Raw genomic sequence first — 26945 nt, 5'->3', positions numbered from 1 at the left:
TGTATTAAGTCAATAAAGATGATCGTTATTTCATGATACAATGAAAGCCAAAGTATCCCTTCTCCCTTTGTGTTCTTTAAATTTAAAAAGAAAAAAGAACAAAAACTTTAACTAGAGTGTTTCCTTGTAGAACTGCAATTTTTCCCACTTCAATGATCTTTACAAATTAAGGCTGAATTTGATTGCAAACACAATTTTATTTTTCCTATAGAAATTATCACTTTAGATATACACCCATAAATGTGCTGCAGATTTGAAATGTATTAGTACCTTGGTATTGGTAACTGAAACCAAACTCAGAGTTTAAAGCCCATTTTTTAATAAAGTACAATTAATCATAGTCAATCTGTATGTGCAGGACTTCAGTGTACTGAACACTTTGCTCTGCAGGACTTAAAAGGACTGATTCCAATGTTGCATCAATTCTACACTAGCTTTTCTTCTTTCTTAACACTAAACCTGCATTTCCAGTCTAACTTACAACAGCAGTGCAGACATTCCAAGGGATACAGAATACCAGAATGATGCTTCTGTTTAATGCAGGTAACTGAACCCCTTATATTTAGATTCTTAAACTGATACACGAAATATACTATAGTGACACTGGGTCACATGCTACAGAAACAAACAATAATGGTTGCTCCAGCATTGTAAGAGACAGCAGTTAACTCCACACACACTCTGAACTGATGAATTGCTGAAAACGAGGCAGATACCTGTTCCTTTACAGAAGCTAAAATGGTTGTGGCAGTAGTCTCTGGTTCCATGCCTGGGCCCGTGGAAGTCTCCTGCGCTGTCTGTGGCAGCCCCTCCTCCACCATTGAGGTCTGCTCAGGGGCTGGCATTTTGCCTGCAATAACAAGATTTTAAGACAGTTTACATTTTCAGCCAGTGATGTTTAAAATCCAAGTTTTCAGGATTATAACTTATATTTATTTTTTTTCTATAAGCTTTCCAAACTTAACTAAATTAGCAGAGAACTTTGCATTACTCATCTCAATCTATGTCGTGTGACAGTGTTTCACTTTTGCAAATGGAGACCAGAATCACCTACACAATTCGAGGGTTAGGCAGGAGCAAGAAGGCAGCATGATGGTTCAAGATTATTTTTAAAAACACTATTTTGTGGTGGTTAATAAAACCAGCAAATTTCAAGATGCATGAAAAATACCAGTGTTAACTATTAAGAACACCCAGGATCAGTACAAGTTTACCACACACAGTCTTCAGCACAGAAGAATGACACATAACAGCAGAATGCTCTGCTGTCAAGAACAAACTATGGAAGAGACTAATTATGGTAATAAAAGCTTAATGGGAGCAATGCTTCCAATGCTCTTTTTGCAAAAGAGGAAATTAAAATGCTAAAGTTAAAGCAATTGCCCTCGGCTATGGATAGTGTGGAAAGGACAGGATTAGCGTCCAATAATCCCAAGATGTGTTATTGCAGAGGCAGCACACTAACAATTCCAATCCATGGAAAAAACCAATTAATTTGTTCAATTATCAAAGTCACTATTAACTAATATTACAGAGATAGCTATGAAGTGTGTTTAACGCTTTGAAACAGCAAGTAGGTAGCATTCACAAAGCTTCTACACAGATACCATGCTTTAATTTCCTTCAGAAAATAAAACTTGTGAGGTCTAATGTTAGAAGTAGCCCATATTTCATTTTAGATTTTCAGAACAAACTCACTCAATATTCCTAGGGCAGACAAACAGGAACAGATTCCTTCCCTGTTCCGTTCGTTACTCAAAGGGTGAGGAGATGCTTAGGCTGCAAAGGGGCTCCAAGGCCAGGAACAGACCCGTGAGACCCCTCAGTCTGGAGTTCTACTAGCCATGAACACCTGAATGAGCACAGGGCAATCCACAGGATCAGTGCACACCTGTGCTGCAGAGCTGCATGTTTCTGATGGTGTTGAAGGGGGACTTGAGTCGACCCTGGAGGGATCTCTCCTGGGATTCCTGGCCTCTTGGAAGGTTTCTGTCCTTGCGCTTGTACGCCGAGCCCAGGCAAAGGCAGAGCACTGTGTTGTCAGAGCAGTACTGTGCTGCTATGGGTAGAGGTGAGGTGATGGTGTAAGAACAAGCGCTTTTGTTCTGCTCTGTGTACAGCAGCATGTGGGCGGTGAGAGGAACAGCTCCCGTTCAGGCCCATGAGCTCTCCAAAGCTAGCACGGGGTCTTTATTAACCACGGTGTTCTGGTCTGCTAAAAGGGCTGGTGACATGGTTCACGTGCAGTTTCACATCAGCCACTAAGGGAATCAAACAGTTTCAGGGAAACTCAAGGGAGATAAGTGATGAGAGGCAGTGGAGCAGTCATGGGGGCAACCTGTGGTGCAGAACCCTGGTCACCCACCAGCTTCTACCGTGGCAAACTGAGAAAGAAAAGCTGTTTCCCAAACACATCAGAGAAGGAGCCCAACTCAGACTCAGCCGGGCAGGACTTTTCCCCTCAGCACCTTGCAGGTGAAGCATAGGGAAGCTGCCCCATACCCTGAAATGAACCTGCATGCTCTTACCATACATCCACACATTTATCTTCTGGAACATGGAAAAAGAAACTGCGCAAACCCAACCCTGCCAGGTTTCTGGTGTCAGGACTGTGCAAGGACACCTGAGCATGCTAGCCCAGCCACACCAGGAGCCACTCCACTGCCTTCTGCCCTTCCCACAGACACAGATCTCCCCTCACCTCCCCTCACCACAGACACAGATCTCCCCTCACCTCCCCTCACCACAGACACAGATCTCCCCTCACCTTCCCTCACCACAGATGCGGGTCTCCTCTCACCTTCCCTCACCACAGACACAGATCTCCCCTCACCTCCCCTCACCTCCCCTCACCACAGACACAGATCTCCCCTCACCACAGATATGGCACATAAGGTAAGGACCACACCACAATGTCCTCCTCATCTCCAAGTCCTGCGGCCCATGGTGAGCATCCCTTCCTCTCCCAGCACAGTCAGGGCACCCCAGGGCAGGGCAAAGCCCTCCCTACTCACCCAAGGCGGCTCCCACAGGTGTTCCTCATGCAAGCTCCAGGCCTGTGGGTGTGCATGACTGCAAGACCACAGTGAACTCTGCGACTGGAATGGAACTTACTCTCAACAAATAAAGTGGCATTAAATGCTACTTGATTTCCAAGGTGCCACAAATGAGTAACCAGACATATCTGGATATTTTTGAAACGCTATTTTTACTGGTTTCAGCTAGCAGATACAAAGGCTGCCACACCTGCTGTGTGAGACTGTAACAAGCTGTACCTAAAGCTTCAAGGACCATTTCTACAGAACCCATTAAACAGCAATTAAGCAAGCAGAATAAAAAATGACCTCTAATAGTTGTATAATAGGATTTTGAAAAGTCAAATGTGCAACTTTATGGTTTTAGAAAATAAAAATGGTTTCTTCAAAGTTTTATGTCTACAAGCCAACTCTTTAATCAAGCAGTAAGAACCCAAGGCACAGAATACGTCACAATTCCATGTGTCATATCTGATTTTTTATATCACTTTCCATAGTTCTTTTATGACTATAACTCAGTGTTTCAGGTTTCTAAAAGACCTGATAAATTTGCAAGCATATCAAGTAACAAAACTACCCAATCAAGCCTTTCCTTCATTTAGAAACATCTGCTAAGCAATCAAAAGGACAAGTCTCAAAAACTCACAAGTTACAAATGCGCTTCTCCCAGAAGGGGCTGCTTGTTGGTCCATGTATCCCACTGTGTCTCCACCTGTACGTAACAGGGCAATGCCTGCCATGGTTTGGGATTTCCAGGAGAGAAGTACAAAATACAGGACAATAATAAAGACAAGCTTTTAAGTAACAGAGAAAGTAGTATAGAATTCTCAATTATGCAGTTATGCATGTTTGCAGCTTTAAATCAATTAACTACTTAGAGGTGTTGTGGTTTAAACCCAGTGGGCAGTTCAGTCCCACAGGGCCTCTCGCTCACACCCCTCTTCCCACGGGATAGGGAGAGAATAGAAGGGTGAAAGTGCAAAAACTCCTGAGTTGAGATAAAAGCAGTGTAATAGAAAAAGGGAAAGCTCCATGGGCAAGTAAGGCAAAGCAAGAAATTCATTCCCCGCTTCCCATGGGCAGGGAGGTGCCCAGCCATCCTGGAGCAGGACTCCAGCATGCGTGGCTGGGAAAGGCAAATGCCATCATTCCAAAGGTCCACCTTCCTCCTCCTTCCACCAGCTGCTACTGCTGGACACAATGCCCTCTGGGCTGGGATGGCCCTTCCGGTCAGTGAGGTCAGCTGTCCAGCTGTGCCTCCTCCCTTGCCGGCTGAAGGGCAGGCGAGGGGCAGCACAGTCCTAGTGCTGGGCAGGTGCTGCTCAGCAGGGACTGACACAGCCCTGCACTACCAGCTCTGCCTTGGGCACAAGGCCCAGACACAGCCCCTTACCAGCTACTGTGAAAAAAATAAACTCCACCCCAGCCAAAGCCAGTACCATGTGCCATTATGGTCATACTTCTCTTCCCAAAGCTCCAACTACAGTTTACAATAGATAAGTTATGTCTTAAAACACTGAAATCACTGCAGTATTTATTCCATTAAACGTAAGAGAGTTTTCAGTTTTCTTTAAGACTTAAGAGAAAGCAAAGCACCTTTATTTTGCTACTTACTTTAAAAAAAGCACTTGATTTTTTCAAGCTTCCATAATGTGCCACAAAGCCAAAAATATACTATATTCCACAAAAATGCAGTGCTGATTCCGCATAAGTGATCACTTTGAAAGTATGTTGCCTAAATGAATGGTTAACTGGACCAACTAAAAACTACAAAACCATAATGTTTTACTGCTGTGCTCAATCTCGATTTGTCTTTTCCATAGTTTTCTCTCTTCTCACTCCAACACCATGAATAACTTCTCAACCTACCTGTAGCAGATTTCTGAAACAAACCAGTCCAGAAAACATCCCTCTGAGCTGGCTGGAAGGTGTGCTAATTCATTGGAACAGAAAATATACCCAGTATTGAGTATCTAATAAAAACATCCAGATAAAAACCAATCAAATTAATTATTAGTGAAGGTGTCAGTGTTAAATGTGCATCTATCTCAATGTTAAGAGATGTAATCAGAGACCTACACCCTTTCACACAGGCAGTTGTTTTAACTGATGTTCCTTCAATTAACACATTTCCTGGCAAAGTTACTGATTTTTTTAATCTTGATTTCAACATTAAGCAACTGTTGGCTCTGATCCTACAAACACTTAGGTACACATTTGAGCTAATAAACAAGTCTGCTCATCCAACCTCGCCCTTGTGCCAGGCCCATGACCCAGGTGACAGCACAGGAGAGTAAGGGAGTGGGAGAAGCTCTCCAGGGCCCAGTCCCCACCACCGCAGCTCTGTCTAGGGATGCTGCTTAAAGACAGGAACTTACAAGGTCAAGTCATCTTCACCTTACAGGAACAGGAAATAGCAAGAGCAGGTTTTGTGAGAGCCTTAAAATCTGATATGAGTGAGAAGTTGAGAGGAGTTAATAAAAAATCCTCTTTCTTCCTTTCACAGGACTGGGATTTATCTGCTCAAGATACTCTTTGGACTTGTGCTACTCACTCATTCGGGTATGGATAACTGATTCATTATTGGAAAACTAGCAACCAGATTTCATCCCCCCCAAAAAATTAGATTCATAGTTATTTTGCCTGTATCTGGTGTCGTGGCCGAGCAGTCAGACATCACTCAGAACAGGAGACTGCTCCTACATCTTTCCCAGGCTGTCCAAACCCTCATCCCCCACAGCCCAATGCTGCAGTTTCCTAAGTCCTGCCCTGGGCTGCTCTCTGCAAGCCCTGGGCACTAACGGATCAGGCAGTACACACAGGAACCATCAGAAATGCACCTTAATGCTTCCCTGTATTCCAGCTCTTTTAATTCTCAAACTGCTCCTGCACATTGAAAATCCAGGTTCTCTGTAGCCACAATGAAAACTCAGAAAATGTATTTCACTGTTTATAGCTCTGTCCAGTGCATTTCAGCACAACCGACTGCACCTTAAAATCACTGAACATCAAAGTTTGCGCGCTAGATTCTCTGCTAGAGTAAAGAATACACGAGAACTGGAAGATTTAAATGTTCTGGAATGATCTTTTGGTGGATGTCGCAGAATACAGATTTGTGCATGGTGTAAATGGCTCTAATGCAGCTCAAGAGCACAATGTGAGAAGCTTGGAAACATGGAGGACAGTGAGAATTTGCTGTGCGTTTCAGTCTGTGATAAAAATAATGTCTTTCAATCACTTGGATAATTTTTCAGGAAAATACTTAAATAGTTCATCTTGTAGCATAAGTCCAAGAAAATCCTTAACACCTATTCTGAATTTTGAAATTCTCTATTTAGAAGTAAAGGCCAAAAGCAGTGCCAACCTATCTCCAGGCTGGCAAGTCCAGATCAAGTGTGCAAGGAAGACAAAGCTGTTCTATTTGAAGCCTCCAGTTTGAAATTCCCTAAAACAATTTTGAGAACAGTGGCTTTCTCAGCCTCTGCTGTAGAGGCTCACTCACGTGGCTTTATGAAACCACACAGTAAATCACAGCAGAGCAAACCAAGCCACCATAAAGACTCAGCTTTACATCCAGTGAGGGTTTGGCAGGGACCATCACCTTGGGCAATTGTGGGATTTGCTTAAGCAAACACCCCCTAAACAGCCCCAAAACTGCCCCTTCAGAGGATAGTGCTGCCTCCACCGTGCACACCCTGTTCTGCTCATGTGGCTCACACCAACTCCTGAAGCCTCCCAGCCCTTCTCCTTCTGCAGAGCCCCAGCACCCCAGCACTGCGCTGGGCAGAGTCACCAGCTGGCTTCAGCAGCAGGCCACTCTGGGCCCTCACACTGCTCTCAGCATACAGGGAAGGAACGTGGGAAATACTTTCTTTTGTGTCTGAATGACTGGTCAAACAGCTGCAAAGCCAGCATGTTCAGTGAGTTCATCTGACACAGCCATGCTTTTGGGGACGAGATGGGGGTGTATTTTCCTGAGCCAGCCAATCTTGCAGCCAAGTAATCACTGACACAAGGAAGAATATACAACTGAGAAGAAGAGAAGAAATATGAGAAATCACTAAGCCAAGTGTAGTAAACCATGCTTTAAGTTTTCATTCTCATTAGTCTCTATTCCCTGTGCTCCTCTTGTTGTTTTCTTAGACATATCCAGACAGCTTTGTCAGTACTGAATAATCACACTTCTTTTAGTGCAGGCCCAAGAAAAAGCCAGACCTTTTGAGGATTGATGCCACACAGAAGTGGTTCTTTTTCACAACTTCCTCATCCCTTCCCTGTGTATTCCTCCTGCCTTCCTTACATTGGTTATTCCTCCAAATTTGTTCTTTACCTATGTTCCCTGTTTCCGAGCCTCCCACTGCAGCCAGTAAGAAGAGCCACCAGCGCAATCCACGCTGAAGAGGGAATACAATTCTTACCAACTCTGTCAGCTAGGATAGGATGGGCTGGATTTGTTTCAGGAGGGCAACATAAGAAAAACAATAGGCAACATCTCGTCACTGAAAATCCTCATATTTATCTAGCCACAAGGGTAACTCAAGCAACAAGAGTAAATCACTCATTAGTACAGAGGGGGAAAGCTCCTATAAGCTAAAATCAACTTGCTGGGACACTAATGTTATTTTACTACATGACGAAGTTATTCTTGTATATCTACACTTAGAGCAACAAGGCACATCTCAGCTCTTGGTCAAAGACTCTGCTCTTCTCATCCTTTACAGTGTGCATGAAAAGTCAAAACCCAAGCAAGATGTACTACATTTCTAGTTTTTACAGGAAGATTTGATTAAAATTTATCTGTTTTCAAGTTCCTTCACAGAGCTGTCAGTACACTTCCACGTAGGAATAGCTCCCTTTGGTTTCATCCTGCTGCAAGGCCAGAGTGCTGCTCACCTAAGAACCAGGCTGGGATTTACATGCTCAAGGTTCTTGCAGCCAAATGACTGAACCACACTCTGCGTTCTGTCTGCCAGCCTGCGGAATGTGTTTGGATGGAGAGGCAGCAGATGACAACTTACCCACTTGCAAAGATGATGCAAGCAACTAAAAATGAATTCTGTGAAAGATGGCTCCAACATTTACATAAAAAGCAGGGTTTGAAATTTCCAGATGCAGTAAGTGAAGATACTCCAAACATCCCACTACAGGCTAACCACTGTGTTCAGAGATATATTTTCTTTATGGACATTAGTAGTGCACAAGTTCATGAAGACCTAAGGATGAAACCAGGAAAATAAATACGTTATCTTCCATGAAAACATGGAAGAAACTGACTTCAGTAATGTCAGGATAAAAACCACCTGCACAATTGTGCAGACTGAGTCCCTTTTGACTAGTTGAAAAGGAAACCTATACACACCTGACCTGCTGCCTGAGAAATGTGGGAGATGTGTTTAACTGACTTACCACTAAATGTAGCCTCTTCCTAATCCCTTTTTCTTTAAAAGATATATTTTTCCCACTTTTTTTGTTTTTCACTTAAATACATGCAGGTTCAAAAACCATTTGGTACTATGGCCTTTTAAAATCCTAAAATATGCATTACCCCAGCTTTTCGATAAACATATTTTTGTCTCTAGGAAAAGACAGTCTCTTTTTTTTTTTTGGCTGATGGCTACATACTTTAACTCCACGCCAGTGAGCAGGCAAGATTCTACATCCACAAATGTCTAGTTGTAACATGCTCACGAGACTAATGTCTTTTATAACTTTCAAACTAACCATTCACCAGAAGGTATCAGACAGGTACAGCAAGACAACCATTTTGAATAAAGACATATTTACAACCACGTCCTTCAAGGCCTGAGGCACTGTCTGTAGCTCACCTGAAAAGAAGCCTCTTTGTCATGTGACAGATGTCTGGAGAGCATTTACACTTTGCAAGCATATGAAGTACCAGAAGCTAAATGGCAATAAACAGAGTTTTCAGTAGTCTAAGTCAACAAGGCTCCATGACTTATAAGAAACAAGGGACTCCAAATCCGAACCTTCCCTTTGGGCCGCTCCACATCTGTATTGCTCCGCTCTGCTGAGGTATCCAAATCCACTGCCATGGAACACAGCTTCATCAGAGCACAGTGCTCAAAGTCAGCTCTGCAGACTAGCAAACAGACAGCAGATTGATCTCAAGGGATAAAGTTCAGCCTCTCTTCTATCACAGACTGAGGGGGAGGAGGGACATGCAGCATCCCAGAAGGATTTTAGGTTTTCCAAACAGACTGTCAGGTGAAAAGGACATTCATCAATTATTCAGTCAACCACGCATAGGATAAACTCTCAGTTTGGTGTTGGAATAGATGCAATCAATGTAGGTATGAAGTCCTTCAGAATGAATATCACAGAACAACATAACTTGCAAACTGACAGCTGGAGAACCTGCATCCACAAGTGTGCTGTGCTGACAGCACTGCTGCCCTGTGCCCCAGCTCCAAACTGATACCTGTGCCATCTCCCACCTGAAAACTCCTACAAACAAGCAAACAGCAGTTAAATGAGAATGGCTGCAAGAACAGATATAGCCACTACCAACCACAACAATGGCTGCAGCTGCTATTCAATTTCTACTTGTACTTTCTCCTAGCAAAATTATTGCTGAAGTGTTATTGCTAGAGATAATGCTCACTACCTGCAGGCAGACATTCCTCAGCTGGAAGTATTAGCAACCCAAACCTATGTTATATGCCTTTATAAAAGTATGCTTCTCAATTTTGTCATATAGCATATTCGGAAAAAAATTATTATACAAAGAATTTTCTCAATGATAAAAATTAGCAGCTGTAACTCCCACTACAAAAGACAGCTGGAGAGTTACAGACTTCCACACCTCCCCCTGATTTGACAATGCCAGGTTTTGAGTGATGTGGTGTAACATGTATCCCTGAGATGGTCTGGAGCCGGACACTACCAACCCCAGTCATATCCTGCCTTTAGAAACCAACCAGCTGCAAGCAGTGATTCCCCTTTGACAGCTGTGTGTGTTCACTGACACCACACTCTGCATTTGCAGGGAGAGCCGTGGCTCAGGAACAAGCAACCAACCAGCAGTGGCAAGGACAACAACCCAACTATGCCCCTGCAAAATTGAGAAACTGATGATGCTGAAACACCACTATTCAGGATACATTTATGAGTTCTTCAGTGCTACCTGTGGATGTTCCTGATCAAATGACTACCACAAAAATGTCACATTCTTCAATGCCATAAAAATAGATTGTGGAATACCACTGCTCTCCAATAAACATGGCTATGGATTAGCAAAAGGTTTTATTAAAACGAAGTTTTATCAATTACTAGACTGCAGTTTACTCCTCCTTTTGCCCTGACATTGACCTGCACAGCAAAACTCTGTTTGCTGCCAAGAACACTCTACCTGCAGACTTTTACATGTAAGCAAATGAAGCTCTCTCCTCTTCTGCTCTCCAATCTAGAAGCTAATAAAACCCCTTGAATGTAGAAGCAAAATATAAGGATTAGACAACAAACATGTGGCTTTTAAGGCCACAATTATGAATGCTTCCATCAGTTCTCCAATATCCCAAAGACTGGTATTATTTTTCTGAGGTGTATTTGATTTTGTTCACCCTTCAAAATTGAAAGTACTGGTAGTAGGATTACACAACTCTACAGAGAATTTAGTATTTCTACTAATATTTTATGAAGAAATGAAAAGTTGTGAACACCAAAATTTACAAATTATATCGCAGTTAGAAAAGATCAAGGACAATTGAGTAATTTGAGGAAAACCACAAAGATAGATGAAGGAGCCAATGCTGCTAAACACAAAATCACAAACTGTTCGCATCCAAGTGACCCATATGCCTTCCCGTAGCAGGGGTAGGTGACAGAAACACAGCTACAAAATTAGGCAGACTCAGGTTAAAGTGTCTGGCTAGGCAGGGAGACCTCTTGCAGAAGTGCCAGAGGGGGAAAAAAGTCAGGTCATTCGTACATTAAATAATGTCAGTAGTTGTAACCACACTTCAGAACAGACATCCACAGTGCAAAATGTAGGCAATCCAGCATACAGCAGCAAAAAAATTCAGAGGGACAAAAAACTACATGTTGAGTGTGGAAATGGTCAAGAAGCGAAACAAATCCTGAATGAAGGCATACGGTTCAGGTTCTTTGCTGATGCTCAGTTAAAACAAGGAGAAACTTTAAGAACAGCATTCACAGGCTTTCTTCAGCGTGGCAGAACTGCATCTTTATGCAGCACTACAAGATCCTAAGATGTGATTTTCTTCTCACAGTGAAAAAGACTTCTTCCTGTAAAATCTAGTAAAGGCATGTAATTTTGTCATGAGACGGCAATATTTTGCATCAAAGTTTACCAGTTGGAGATGCAATTTAGATAGCTTTCCTGCCTCAGTTCCCGAAAGACTGAAAGTATGACTCAAACATATTTTAAAAGCTAACATCAAAGGAATCTCAAATAGTCATCACAACAACATGAATCTTATTTCTACCTTTTAATTCCCTGCCCCATATTCTAGTCACATGCTAATTCCTGAGCAGGGCAATTAAGTACACCAAAACCAGTAACAGGCACTAGAACTGCAAGTGTTAGGAAAGAGCGTGGGTTTGTTATATCAAATCTACCTAATTTTGTTCTATGACAAGAGCACTAGAGAAACACATTTTGTGTAAAGTCTTGACACTGCCACGTGGCTTTGTGAGATGCAACCAAGCAAACCTAGGTGAAAGAACTGGGGAAAAGAGGGGTGACCAGGGTAACTCTTCAGGAAGCTGCAACCAAAGCAGCAGTTCACTAGCATGGAAAGGCAGCTCGGGAGTGGGCTCTGTCACAGCTCTGCCTGGGCTCCCTGGGACAGCAACGGGAGCTGGCACCTGCAGGCATTCCGCAGTGCATGGCTGGGGCAGGGGACACACAGAGCATGGAGCGGTGGGCCAGCACGCAGAGGTCAGGAACTACAGCAGAATCCAGCCTTCAAACAAACAGCAAACTCAAAACCAGCTGATCACAACTCACACCAAACACTGAAGTTTGTTCATCGACCCCAGTGATACCCAATTTTGTACCACTTCCCACACATAACCCTGCCTCACCCACACTCCAGGTGATTCAAGTGACACAGAGAACAAAGTCCTGCATCGAAGCAGATACAAACAGCAAAACAACAGCTCTGAGGAAAACACAGAGCTGGGATGCCTGTAATCAAAGCACTTTCCCGCAGCAAAGAAAAGAGAGGGAAAAGAAAAAAAAGATACCTCATTGACCCCTCCTGCTTATTTTCCATTTTGCACTGCATTGAAAATGCACAATCTTCCCAGACTACTTCACTGAAGTTTTGTGCACCCAGCTTCAAGCTGGATCAATTGAAAAGTCAGAAGAAAGCAACCAAAGCAATGCAAATTTTATGCAGAAGTTGCCTGTGTTTGGATATAAAGCAGAGACTTTTGGGAAAAGCAGTAACAGCTGAAATACTGACGTCGCTGCAGGAAAGACAAAACAATAATCAAGGATAATATTTAAGAGCTACAGCTACCTTCTTGCCAGTATCAGACAATATAAATGACATTATTTATTTAAGTGTTGTTGTCTCCTCTAAATGGAATATTGGGGTTCTCTTCTGCCCTTCCAAATTCAAACATGATTTTTTAGATTATTTCACAACTACAGATAATAGAAAAAATTAAATGTTCACTCTTAGGATTTAGATACGCCTGACAATTAATACTGATATATTTAAATAAGCAACTCTACCAACAGTGAAGATACAAACTCAACCAGCTATTTTCACTGTGCTGTAACACAAATCTCAGGATGAAGGGTTTAAAAGGCAGCAATCAAAAGCAAAGCCTCTCAGTAACAAGGAGGGAGTTGGAAAATTACACAATTTTAAGTCTTAAAAAAATACAACAATTAATTAGCGTTTTAGGGGATTTCCACTTTCAAACCTGAGAAAGCCTGCTCTTGCTTGCTCTCTGCAAGTCCAGGAGAAGTCAACACAACAACTCAGGAAATACACTCCTGGATGACACCAGCAGAAAAGAATGCACTTCCACCGCTTTCGAGATTGCTCTTTATTGCTCTTTTATGTAATGCTTACGGAGTAATTGTTAGAGTAGTTAGAGGCATATCTTTCCATTTTTAGAATGTCTTACTTCAGCTTCATAAAAATATACACAATTTCAGATAGCTCCTATTGAACTGTACTTTCTAAGCACTGTAAAGTACAGCAGAGGAAGCAGTGGAGCACCGGGCAGGAACGGGCCCCAAGCCAGGCAATGCCCGAATCCAGGCCTGTTGGGAAGGGAGGAATCCGCAAACACCCAAATTACTGTATTGCAGAAATTGAAAATACTTGGCACACAAACCATTTATGCCACCTAAAATGAACCATTTCAGTAAGGTGCTCCAAGGCAGCTGCTAGTTATCTTTTCAATATCACAGCAGGATAAATTACAGATGGTAACAGAATGCATATCCACCTAATTGCATTTTCTGTCCATTTGTGAGAGACCACTTCAAATACAAAACATTTAAAATGGAGCTTTTCAGCAATAGCACAAACAAATAGAGGGTTCAAACTGTTAGGTTCTTTTTAACTCAATATAGGACATTCTCTGTTACTTCAGTTCCCATATGACCCGAGAGGTAAAGCTGCAAATACCAGAGCAATTGTGAACATGCCCAGCAAGGAGGGGCAAAAGTAGGCTCAAAGATCTACCTTACATGTACTGTGTTTAAAAGAAGTGTGTAACACCTCACTTCTTTTGTCAAACTAAAGCACAATAAAAATTTAAGGAAAAATGTCATACATATATATATGTATATATATAGTATGCACATAATTATTTCTTCAAATAAGATTTTTAAAGAAGTTGCTTCTTTAAAATGGCAAATACATTTCGTAAGTTGTTTCTCTACAGTAATGCTGCCGGTTAATTCCAAATAACACTCAGCACATCTTCTGATGAATACTGTCAAAATCTTTTTTTTTATGTTTTAAAAGTAGCCCTCAGCAAGGTTATTAATGCAGACTTCAGATCAACACATTCACCTAGAGCAGGGTAAACATGCACACACACTACCTTGTCCCATTTTTATCTGTTTTTAATACTCATGCTGCTGCTGCCTGTCAATATCCTCTTGGTGAACCACAGGAAGGATATGCCCAGGAACAAGCAAGAAATCCCTTGTCATTTATGGTCACCTTCAAAGACAGCATTTACTTAAACTGAACTGACAGAGTACGCTGCTCATGCCATCCTGGAGAGCTGCTGTCCTTGGGCACTTGGGGACCCCAGCACAGCTCACTCGAGGCAGGGCAGCCACTACCCAAACACAGCACGAGGGCTGAGCAGAACCATGCCAGGTTGATAAACCAGCACAGACCAACTCAGGCTTCCTGCTGGGAGTACTGTCCTGCCCACACACTGCTGTTGTGGTCCCAGCACCAGGGATGGTGCGAGGACCGTGGCACTGCATGGCACGCCTGGGCCTCTGGGGTCAGGCCTGTCTCCAAGGCCAGAAGCAGTGCCAGGGAGCCAGCCCTCATCTTGGTGAAGCCAGTCTGATATCCTTTCAAAACCAACATCACTACCATCACTACCCCTGTCCTCCATAGGAACAAGAAATTAAAGCATTTAAAGAAAGGAAAAGGTGGTAGAGCTGGCACAGGACAAAGCTCTGACACAAGGCTGGTTACTTGTTCCATACCTGTCACCAACAAACACCATGCAGGGGTGGGACAAGTCTTCAGACTCCATTATCCTCAAGTCAGTCTTCATGAGAGTGAAACTATTTACTGGAATGGCAATATGAACTGCAGGTTTCACATTGAATTCTGAAGAACTGATGACCCAACCTCACCGACAACCTCTTAGCAAAAGATGGAAAAACTTGCACTGGTGCAAAGTACAGCATGCTCAGAGCGACCAACTTTCAACAGAAAAAAAAAGGCTTTCTTAATAAACTATCAATTCACTGTCTTCACAACAGACTTCTGTCATATTCGCAATTTATTACTTACAATCTTAATCCATAGGTGAATTGTACGACCCACTGACCAAAGCAAAATCAAAGGGTAGGAACAGTCATGTCACCAAAAGAAGTCAAAGAAGTTATCTCTCTGGAGGCTATTCAGTTTTGTAACTGGAGTTCCTTCACATGACAAAGGATAGAAGTTACAGCATAACCATTAATGCTGTTCAGTCAATCTCCAACAGCAGAGAAGAGAGAGCTGCTAGCAGTGGCCACTCACACTTTGGGGTAGAAGCTCTATTAGAAACAGATACCACTGGAATCTTGGTCCTGTAAGACCCAGCTGCTCTAGACATCAATGGAGGCATGAATAATCAGCACAGTGGTGGGGCACAGCTATTCATTTAATGGATATGGTGACAAAAAAAGCAGTCAAATAAAAAAGATTACTCAACTAATTCAAGCCTAAAAGACAGAACAGAAAAAAATCAGTTGCCAAAATCACCATGGAGCACATTATTATGGACTGATAAAATTTTCTAAATGGAAAGATAATTCAAGTAGGCATAACTGTAACTTTAGTGGTGGATTTGAGAAGAACCAAGTCTTACGAAATAGAAAACAATGTGGTAACGTGAACCAGCTGAGCCCAGCAGAGCTGTCTGATGCTCCTGCTCCCAAACAAATCCATATCTATCCAAAGCAGTGGAAGGGATGACACACGGAGGCATGCAATTGTACATCTAAGCTAATAGAGGATTCCTTATCTGTGAAGCATACCTACTTTTAAAAGAGATAGAAATGCAAAAGAAGGTTGATGTTCCCTTCCTAGCCTAAGGGGAGAGGAGAAATCTACCTGTCTGCTGCTGTTTTCCAAGTCAAATAGTAATGGAGTTATGAGAATGCTAGAGAAAAGCAAGCCAACCAGGGCTCACTAAAGCAGCACAGGAACTATGAATGACAGAAACATCTGTCTGCAGAGAAAACACAGCCAGGTAATACCCCAGCAGGTACCTCAGTCAGAATAAGGTAAACATAGTCTGTTGTCGAATGACCATGATTATGTATGCAGCCTGCTTAAGGGAAGGAAGAGAAAAAAGTAGCATTAACACAAAGCTCCATCTGGAGAGAGGTTTCTCCACTAGGAATTCCTTTGTGATTGATCACATTTAACACCAGCAAAACAACTGGCCTTCACATCTTCCAAATTTGGGGGGGGTTTGGTCGGCAAGAAGGGCATGGAGCATTGATCTTGTCAATGCTCTTTACCCAAGTCACAGACAGTCACCAAAGAAAGTTTCTGTGACAGACAGCAAGGTCATCACCAAGAAGTAACTGGAGAGAATAACACAGCTGCTCCCGTGAGATGGCCACAGTGATGGAACATGCTGTTGTAGAGTGCATCAAAAACACACTTCAGCAGAGAATCTGAAGTGTTGCTCCCATTAGAATGAAATGGAAGTTAACTCAGCACCTGGCACAGGCCCCGTTCCTCACATTTGCAGCTGATTCTGCTGGTCTGCCTGAATTCAAAGGCTGTCATGATGATAAAGAAACCAAGCCCTCCTTTTTTTATCACCAGAAACCTTTTGAAACAGAAACTGAGAAGACACTGTTTTCTATGAATACTTGGGTATAAAAATAAGGATAAGGAAACATTTGAGAGAAGACCAAACAGATCTTAAATGACCATAAAGAAATTTATCACGGTAACTACAAATTAGGAAATTTCCCAGTGAATTGAACATTTCAGAAAAGCAAAGAAAGGTATAGTGAATATATCATCTGAGAACAAAATTACTGGTGGCTATTTTCTCCACTGTTGTAATTGCGCTGTTAGGATCCATAGGGAGGATTCCTATCATACTGGTACCTCTGACTTATTTTTTCTTACTTGTACAAATAAAATCATATCTACCTTAAGGGGAGTCAAACTCCTTCAATCTGAGTTAAACCAGCAGAAAGTAGCTGGCTCCTCTGGGATGTGTTTACAGGCAGTACTGCTTTGATTCACATTCTGCTGGCATCTCTGCAACTGGAAAATGTTAAGGTCAAATCAAGGTGATTTGCTGGCTTTCCTCCTGTGGTAGGGCCATTTCAGTTAGGGCTCTTGAATAAAATATACACCTAGATCCTCATACAGTAGCTCAACTAACTAATAACCAAAGCTATTACTGCATTTAGCACCTACCCACAGCACTGCAGCAACGCCAGGTGCATCTGCATACCCACAAAATCACACATTCAGGTTCCACCTCATTTATAGTACAAGTTGGCATGTGAAAACCATTAGCTCAAGCCACTTTGTCTCCCCTCTCTAGTACTGTGTCAAGACTTCACATCTTAGTTTCAGTTCACTTGGGATAAAGAGGGATCTGATCCTGTCTGTCCAGTGTAGATCAAGTCAAGGCCACAGCTGCTCTAACCCACCCAAACGAGTATCACAGTTGTAGTTGTGCCATGATAAACAATAACTTGAGGGAGATGCAGAATGTCCCCTACCCAAGTCACTCTGCACACACAAGTCACCATTCTCTTTGAATCTGCCATGCAAACCCATACAGATCCTATACTTCAGGAAGTTTGACAGATGTGTTCTTTCATCTAGAAGAAGAAATGGTCAACGTTAGCCAGGTGAGAGGCACAGTCACTGCATCTCCTAACACACACTTATGAGACAAAAAAGGCAAAACAGAAATAAAGCCAGGGATTAGCACCACATCAGTCAGTTTCACCAGGCCCACTGCCAGTATCCTGGGCAAGATTATTCATATCAAACACCAACTTTTGTTTCAAGGAAAACGGGGTAAAAAACTAACGCACACCTAAAACTGAAAGGGTGCCATTAGTGCTCATAATGGAGTCGCAAGTCTCACAAATTTAACACGTCACACACAAACTGCTTCACATTCATATTGAAAAAGTACACTGGCAAGAAGTCTAAACTTCAGAGCATACAAGGCTGTCCATCAGTAAGGGCCTTTGAAAGGCAAACTAAGCCCCTGACACTACTGAACAGAGAGCTGCTCACTCCATGCACTGTGAGAGATGAGCGAATGCATTAACAAGCACTGTGTTTCAAAAAATAGCATATCCTCAGTGACAAGCATTGTCTTCCCATTGAACTGTGCCATTTTAGAGACTGAAAAGGTCCAAATATCACAAGCACATGGTAAACCCAGCCATCCACAAACCCTTCGGAACAGCTCCAGTGCAGCAGAGCAGAGATCCCTCCGGCTAATCCCGACTGACGGGGTCCTGAGCAGTGGGTGTTCTGTACCCCAGGGCTCTCTCCCAGCCTCCACAAGGAAATGAGTTGGCTGCACAAACACAGCATCCTCCAGTCTGGAATTACTAGATTCAGCTAAATTATGGGGATGTAATTGTAAAGGAGATAAATCCCAACTTACCGTATCTTTTTACAAGTTCTGTAAAATGGATAAATACTTTGAAGAAACACCAAATATTAGCTGTTTCCCGGAAGTTTTTTCCCCGTATTCTGTAAGGAATCTCCTTTTAAAAGCTCTAAGTACAAGTGATTCTTGCAACAAGAGACATTGCAGAACAGTGGTTATTCATCTGTTGTCTAGAACCAAAACTTGGTTCTGAAATACAGGTCAAGCAAGCTTAACAGTTTTGAATTTCAACAAACTAAACTCTTCTATAACGATTTTCACCTCATACCGTAGTGTAAGAAAGAATAAAATCCATTGATCAAGCATAAATCCAAAAGACAGCAGTACAATGGGAGGGTTGATAAAATAAATGTTGTAAAAATTAAGAAAGTTAAGAAGCCTGTTTAGACATCACAAGTACATCCCTGCTCTCCTCCTGCTTCAGGCTGTTATAAGTTGCCAGAGCAGAGGCTCCGTGGCTGGTTGTGAGTTCCTGGGCATCAGCAGCATGGCATAGCAGAGCTTTCACATGTAGTATTTATGTTTGTACTGGGGAAAAGAACACACCACCCTTGAATTTCTGGACTTACAAGGTATTTTTGCTTCTAAGATAAAAATCTCTATTCTGGCTATAATTCTGTGCAAGATGCAAACCATTTCAGTCAGCTAGAGGATAGTTTTAAGTTCGGAGATCAAAGCTAAGGCAGCCTCCACAAGATCCTGTGCAAGGAGGGAAACAGCCGAATGCAATCCATGCAGCAGCACATCCTGTCTCCCCTTCCTCCAACATGTTTAAGTTTGCCCACTAAAGACTTGGAAGCGAGACAGACACATCAAATATTTGGAAAGAAAACCCTCACAGGCAGGTGGCTGTTTGCTGCACAGACAACAGTAATAAGTTCCTCCAAAGGCCTGCTTGTGTCAGGGAACCTGGGGGAAGGATGAACCAATTATCAGCTCCAAGAGAAGCATGAGCTACTCTTGAAGTGACCTGCTCAGAGTTAGCAGTCCTTCATTTTGTAAGGATATTCCATACAAGTAGAAGGCAGCTGCTGGCCTGTGGAATGAGGCCTTCCTGAGTGTTGCACAGCTGAAGGAAGGGCTGTCTGAACTTTTCACACCAGGACATTGCTCTAAAGCGTGATAAATCAGCTTCCATGCACAAGGAAAAAGGTCATGTTTATATTTCAAAACACAGAAAGTGTCTGCACAGCAGAATCCTTTGTTTTCACAATGCTCAATCACAACACCAAGTTGGAGAACAATCAGTTTAGAGTGACAGGATTCAGTAAACTCTGGGAAAACAGCCCCAATGCTCAATGGAAAGCTGAGGATTCCAGGTGTTCCTACAGCAACCCCAACAGGGTGCTGCAGAGCCCAGGTTTATTATTTGGGTTGGTGCAGACTGACTTGGGCTTTCATGCACGGTCACTGGCGTGCCGAGCTGGAAGTTCCACAGCTGCTCTACCGGTGAGATGTGCACACAGCCTGACTAATCAACGCACTGCTCTGCACACGGTCACATTTGAACTGGTAACACTTGACCAAGTGAAAATATCATCCCATAGCTTGCACTCCTGCACATAAAGCATATTTTTTCAACTTTTTTAAAAAAAAATCTGGAATATTGCCATAGTAAAACATTTTTGTTCTGTTGCAATACGACACCTGTGATGCATTGAGATGCAGAGAAAACAAAGGAAAATACTGGAAAAGTTGCATTAACTTGAATTATCTTTGCTATCTAAAACAAAGTATTTTCCTTTAGCATTTCAAATTTGTCTGAAATATATTAATATTTATATTATAGATTAAATCAATATACTAGTAATGCAAAACAATTCAATAATACAATATTAACTAATACAATGAACTGTATCACTAAAACAGCGTTTGCTGGAATTGTAACAAGGCAAAATGTCCTACATCTAATGCACTCCACACTTCCTAAAAGCAGGAAGTTGTGATTCAGGATATATTCTTTCATATCTACTACACTAAAAAAGATACTTAAAATCTACTCACTATGAACAGCAATAAATGCATTAAGTTTAATAAAAACTGTTATCCTCCTCCACTGTGTGAATACATTTCCAGACTAGATCAATGCAGCAGCAGCTCCCCATGGACAGTGGGTGGTTCCTTTCAGAGCACTCAAGTCGGCCAAAATAAAACTCAGTAGCTCATCAGACAAATCCAATTCCTGGATTCAGTGTTCCTTGCTAACTCATCACTTTTTTAATTACTGCATATTTTCAGGGTGGTTGTTTTTGTTTTGGGATTTGGGTCCTTTGTCGTTGTAGTTTTTTGATTTTATCTCAGTGTCAGTACGTGACTTGGTGAATTTTTTTGCTGCTTAAAAATAACCTGTGTTCCACAACTAAATTAAAAAACTCTGAGTGTTGAACGACTGACTACATCAGCCTGAACAAAAAGCATCCCAAAACAGGCAGTGCTCTCTACCAGAACTTCAGAACTTCCTTAAGAAGTGTCAAGTTCTTGAACCACAGAAGTTTTTCTGCCCATCTATTCTCTAAAGAACTCTAAACTACGATTTTTTTTAAAGTATCTTCTGGAAAAGAATGTATTTAATGACAATGAAATTTCCTAAATCTCAGTGTATCCTGTTGCTACATATTACATTAAGAAACAATAGCAACTCACAATTTTCTTTCTTTATGTGATAATCCAAATAACACAGAGCAAACAGGCACATCTCACAAGTCTACAAGCCAATCTGAGATTTCTGGGTTCAATGCCTTTTAATCTCCCATCCGAAATACAAACACGCTCCCAGGAACAAGTGATGCATTGTATCAGTCATCTCACTGCCAATATTTTCAGTTTCAGCTGAAATATGGAACTGGGTATTTTCATCACATTAGTTATGAGGACAAAGCTGCATATGAAGGCTATGGAGCAGCAACAAGTGGCAAGTTCTGTCAGTGTATCTTTGATTAAGGCTGAATCAAATTACACAGCCCCCCAGCCCAGGTGTAGTACCGGATGACAAGAACCCTGGATAAGGCATGTGTTATAAAAACATGCTCTTGGTATCTTCTCCAATTGTTTCATCAGTTTAAGTTTTGTCTTTCTGTCTGTAAGCTCTGTGGAGCATGGACTTCCCTCTACTTCATAGAGGGCCACGTCAATTTGGAGTTTAGACACAGGTATGATACAAATTAAATCTCCTTTCACAATATGCTATAATACTGCTGCATTATTTCTCAATAAGAATATATGGTAATTTTGTTTTTAAATAAAAACATGATGAAAATACTAACTCTTTCTGAGATCTGTCTCCCAATGTATCTTTAGATACCACACAAGACTTCAGCATGAATTAGCAGAAGACAACTGTTGAACACTATGACACAAAAACACCTGTACACAGAATGTCTCCAATTAACAGTCAGTGCTCCACCTGTCCAGGCACCCCTGAAATTAGTTACATTACACACACCACCTGGGGCTTATTTTGCAAAAGAAATGCTTCAGCTTTAAGCCTGTCACATTGACGTGGAAGTTAAGGACTTATCATTTGTCTGAAATAATTTCAGAGATAGGTGAATTTCTTTGGTTTTAGTTTTCACCAATCAAATTTACCTCTATGATAACAAACGTGCCAATAGTTAATTCCCAGGCTACATAACAGGAAGTTCTGCCAAGGCAAGACAGTGAAGAACATGGGTTTGGAATTGAAAAGGTTTCTTTTCAGAGCACCTAGGATGCATTACCTGTTGCTGCCTTCCTGGGGAAGAGGACAGAAATCCACCACAAACTGGTAATCTCCTGTTCACATCAGATTTCTAGCACAGATGGCATTAAGTAAGATCATATAAAGCAAACTAAGGGATAGATTAGGTGCTTCCTATTTGGACATGTGTAATGCAAATGCTTTTGAGTACACTTATAAAAACAGGTTAAAAGCATAGCCCAGATGATAGCCTTTGGCTTGCCATACCACGTACAGAACATGAGGAGCTTTTGATAAGAAGATAAAGACAGGAAAAGTTTTTGGCACCCAGACAAACAGAAATCCTGAATTTTTTAAATGCTTCTTCTTTGCTCCTTAGAGCTGGACCTCATGGGACAAAAGGCAATATTTGGCATCACACCACAGCTCCTTCTTTTCCTCACTTGCTCACAGATCTCTGCTACTCCCTTGCCCTACCTGACACTAGAAAAACTGCCCCTACCTTCCTGCCTTCAGTCCCTCCACCTACTCCCAGGACATTCTCCCTCTTGCTGCTGCTGCCTCTGGAGGTGGCCCCAGTCAGTCTAAGGGCATCTCTTGGACCAACCCGATCCAGAGCTACCCTACTGCCAGCCAGCAAAGGTACCCCAAGACAAGCAAATCCCAACAGAGCTTCCCCATGCAATGCTCCAAGATGTACCTCACTCATCAGGGAATGGCAACCTGGTGCCCTAAACTCCTCTGCACAAACTCAGCAAACCCTGAAGGGCAGTTCATCCCACAGCCTGCACAGAGGCTGTGAACCACCTGCCTCACACGTCGCATAGATCCCACAGCCACAGGGGAATTTCATTCACTGCCCACAACCATCAACCCATGGCACAAACAGTAAATACATTAAAAATCCCCCCACTGAGCTGTGATGCAGAAAGCAAGTTTCAACTTGTACACCTTCAAAGAATTTACAATAGATTCCTTTCTCCTCTTTAATAATGAATTCACCACAATACCAATCAAAACATTAGATCAGCTATAATGTCAATTTAAGGTTCACAAAAACACACTACATTTCATTGTAGTTAGAACACTACATGGGGGGGGGGGGTAATTTTACTTATTTCTTGAATAATGGTTTAATGACTCTCAAATAAAGTAACAACTCCCAGTTTAATTTTCTCCACTAAAATAAAGACATATTTAAAATTCTTTTTAAAAGCAATTAAACAGGAAGTTGACTGGTCTTCAATTCCTAGTGCTAGGTAAGAAATCTCTAAAATGCTTTGCAAAGTAAAAAAAAAAGGGGGGGGAAGATCTTTAAGAGATGGTCATGGAGACATTTTGGAGAAAAATATCAATTTCTTTTTCTTAATATCTTAAAATTGCAATAACAGTAGGAAAACACATGTATCACTAAAGTATGCCTTTAAAAAAAATTCTGTTAAAATGGTGCCTTGTTTAAAGATACCATACACAAAGCACACATTTTCCCCAACTTTCCGAAGCTTTGTCTGCCTGTAAGAGTGGGATGCAACGAAGAGGACCAGAAAGTTGAAGCCAGCCCCAGACATTCTCCACGGATCCCGTCAGCCAAAGGCTCTGCCTTTGTCTTCGCGGGGAGGAAAGGCAAGGAGAGGCAGCAGCGAACTGGCCGGGCTGGTTCCCGCGTGCTGCCCTCGCAGCCAGACACCTCTCGCTCTTCAGGAAGCGAGCGCTGACTCACGCAGCCGATCCTGAAAGGAGGACAAGCCTGTGCCGGAGTCACCTCCCTGACCCTGGAGCGCACGGCGGCTCCACGGCGGAGTCCTCCGGCCTCCCACGGCCCAGCCGAGCCGCTGAGAGACACCACCCACAGACCCTTCTCCTCCAGCCTCCCCTTCTAACGACAGACTCGGGGATCCCACTATCAGAAAAGAAAAACATTGATCTCCTGTGAAAGTGATGGACTCCTTTCTTACCCCTGAAATCCAGGCCTCTCTCGTCTGCCTTGAAATAAAGGAGCGAGGTACTAAGGGCAGCAAGGGGGAGAGGAGCAAAGGTCTGAACACTGCTGCCAGCTGCAGAGATTTAACTGACCAGACATTGGGATCTTCTTCCGTGCAAGAAAAAGCTTTGGGAAGGCCACCAGAGGCAGTTTTTGTCTGTCTTTATCCACCTCCTCCCCTCCCTCTGCAAACCTCCCCCAAGCAGAAAAAATGAGTATTCTGTTCGGGTAAAAGAACATGAGAAGTTGTCCAATGAACTAGGACATCTCGCAGGCCTTAGGGAAAGCAGCTGAGAATCAGCAAAGCTCCCAAGCATGCCCAGAGACCGCCTGGTGCCATCAGCCCCTCCAGCTCCACTCCCAAGTTCTGCTGCCAGAGCCAGCACAGCCTGCTCCTCGGGAAGGGCCATTTCCACAGGCCCTGGTTCTGGGCTTGGCTGCGGTTATGTGTTTACTCTCCATCTTCACTAGCATTTGAACTGCCTTCTTGTCAGCAACATTGCAATCAAGGCGGAGGCAGTAGCAAGTGATAGCTACTGGCCATTCCCAACAGCCCAATTTCACATCTGGCTTTCCGGTCACTCGCACATAAAGCTATACCAGGCCTTTCTCTTTTTCCCACCTAATTACTAAAGTTGGAACTGGTTTTATTTTGGACTGACAGTACATGCCATATTCATAAGGATTTGCCATCTTATTTTCGCTTGAGAAAAAAAAACCCCACCAAACCTAAGCAAAAATGCTGAAAATTCCAGAATTCTGACCCACACCAACACAGGTTCCTTGGGAGATGTCCACACGCTTGTTGTACAAGGTAGCAAAACACGTTCTTCCTGTAGCAACTCTTGCCAGTGGTGTCCCACGCAATCCTGGCACATGGAGTTGCTGTTCCCAAGCGGGGCAGCCTCCCAGCCACCTCCTGCACACCCGCAGCTCCAGGCTGAGCGCTCCGGAGCAGGAGGCACTGGCGGGCTGCCCCTAGGAGCTCAGAAAAGCTCTCTGCTCCGGGGGACTGCTCTGCTCAACTACCTCTGAAAAAGAGCACAGCTGCTCATCCAGAGCAATTCCATGTAACCTATCCAGACTCACTGATTTGACTGAAAATGACAGAAAAGTAACTGAGAGCAATACAGACTATGGCCAACAACAGGCTCATAGCTATGCTTTTCCAGACAAGTATCACGAGTTCTGCTTGCCTTTTTAGGGATCTTTTCTGTACCATATTACACTATGTCCTGGTACTAAAGCAAACTACTCTTAATTACACTCACAAAAATTTTGTTAAGCTCACTGAACTCCCTGAACTAGTCACTACTTTCCTGGACCAAACAAATAACCAAATGTTGCAGGACTTGATTATTTTCAGCATCACAATTAAGAAAAAAAAAAAAATCCCCATAACAAAATTAAGACATTACTCACACAGTCCTATCTTTCAGAACTGCTTTAGCTCTTCATCTGTACTAAATGTATTGAAATAATCTGCATAAGGTGAAGGAAAAGTACATGAAGTTCTTATTTATGTTTCCTGTTTATTTAAAATGCAGTTTTTCTCCAGGGATTCAGATTCAGTGCCGATTTCTACACTAAACACCAGACACACATTACTAATTAAGATTACTATTACTTGTACATAGCATATACTATCACTGACTATGAAAAATACCTAAAAATGCACTAGATGATATTTAGCTATTACAAGAAGCTTCCGTAAAAAGGTAATGTATCCTATCACTTTCCCTGTTTACATTGTGTGACTGAATTCAACTGTTCATTATAAAAGGATCCTGCATTACTATTGAAAAAAGCAAACTCCAAAAGGTGTTACCGTGTTGACATTCAAGAAAAATTAAAACAAATCCTCCCCTCTCATAGAAGATGACTCTCACAAAACTTTCTCCAACTGTGTTTTAAAGAGAACTTCTATTATCAGTACTGCTATTAATGCTGAACATCTAACAAGATAAAAGGGAAAAAGACAGTTTTTACTGGAAAGGGCCTATCAGCTGTTCTACCTTAATTAAAAATATTAATAGCATCTTATTTCAGCAGCAATAGAGCACTTCACAAGCAATTTCAACAGAAGGAGAAAGTTACTGCAATCTATCTTTCCACAGACAGGTTACATTTATTTGCATATAACATTGTAATGTTTAACAGAAACATTACAGCATGTAAACGCCAACAAAAAGCTTTTGCCCCCAAAACACATCCCCCACTTGAAACATGATGAACAAGACCAAATTACTGTCTCTTCCTAAACTAAACAAGTACATTAAGTAGGTTCCGATGTTTTTATCACCGTGAACACATTATTTGGTGTTGACCTCAAAAATACAGTTATTAGTTAAAGGGAAAAAGTTATCATCCTTGTCATCTCCTAATCTCTAAACTCCAATTTATCAAAAAATGACAATGCTGAAAAAACTGTAAAGCCAGTTCATGCAACACTAGTGCTCCCAGTCCAACCACACCTTTTCCTTCAAACAGTCGAATCTGGAAGCAATGACTAATGTAAAATTAACAGGGAGCGGGAGGCTATTTAGAAAAAAAAAAAGAAAAAAGTACAAAGGTCTATGGGGCAAACAGAGGCACTTCAGAAACACTCAGTTCTCTGTCCGTGAACTGCCCATGCCTCCTGAGCGTCAGCCGGGAGGAGAAATGAACCAGAGGGGGCTTGAGTCATCAACTCTGACTTTTCTGTGCTGAAACAGCCTGGGTTCAGCATCAGCATTTATTTTATCACGGCGAGACTCCATTTCCCAGCTCTCCCAGCCCAAGCCATGGCAGTCGCACTCGGTAAGCGGCACCTGCAGAGCACTTTCTGTTCTCGCACACACTGCAGCGTGCCCGAGGCACGGCCGGCCGGCGGCACCGCCACGAGCAGCGC

At 42.4% G+C, this 26945-nt stretch overlaps 1 protein-coding gene across 8 annotated transcripts in view; it reads right to left on the bottom strand.

Annotated features, from left to right (window-relative positions):
* PKP4 (plakophilin 4) overlaps positions 1-26945 on the bottom strand; it is a 74284-nt gene that overhangs the window by 46369 nt on the left and 970 nt on the right. For 2 of the 8 annotated variants that reach the window (XM_048308750.1, XM_048308751.1), the window contains exons 1-2: positions 1892-2644; positions 717-850 (exon numbers count right to left, since the gene is read on the bottom strand). In XM_048308750.1, coding sequence (XP_048164707.1) covers positions 717-850; positions 1892-2126 — 369 coding nt within the window. In that variant the 5' untranslated portion in view covers positions 2127-2644. Of the gene's footprint in view, positions 1-716; positions 851-1891; positions 2652-3681; positions 7731-26945 lie in introns of those variants that run through there. The other 6 variants (XM_048308754.1, XM_048308752.1, XM_048308753.1 and 3 more) reach the window with 6 other exon arrangements.

Source organism: Corvus hawaiiensis, chromosome 7, assembly GCF_020740725.1.
Source record: "Corvus hawaiiensis isolate bCorHaw1 chromosome 7, bCorHaw1.pri.cur, whole genome shotgun sequence".
In the NCBI taxonomy this organism is placed as follows: Eukaryota; Metazoa; Chordata; class Aves; order Passeriformes; family Corvidae; genus Corvus; species Corvus hawaiiensis.
Note: the sequence above shows the minus strand (reverse complement) of the source record. Positions and strands in the feature narration are given on the sequence as shown.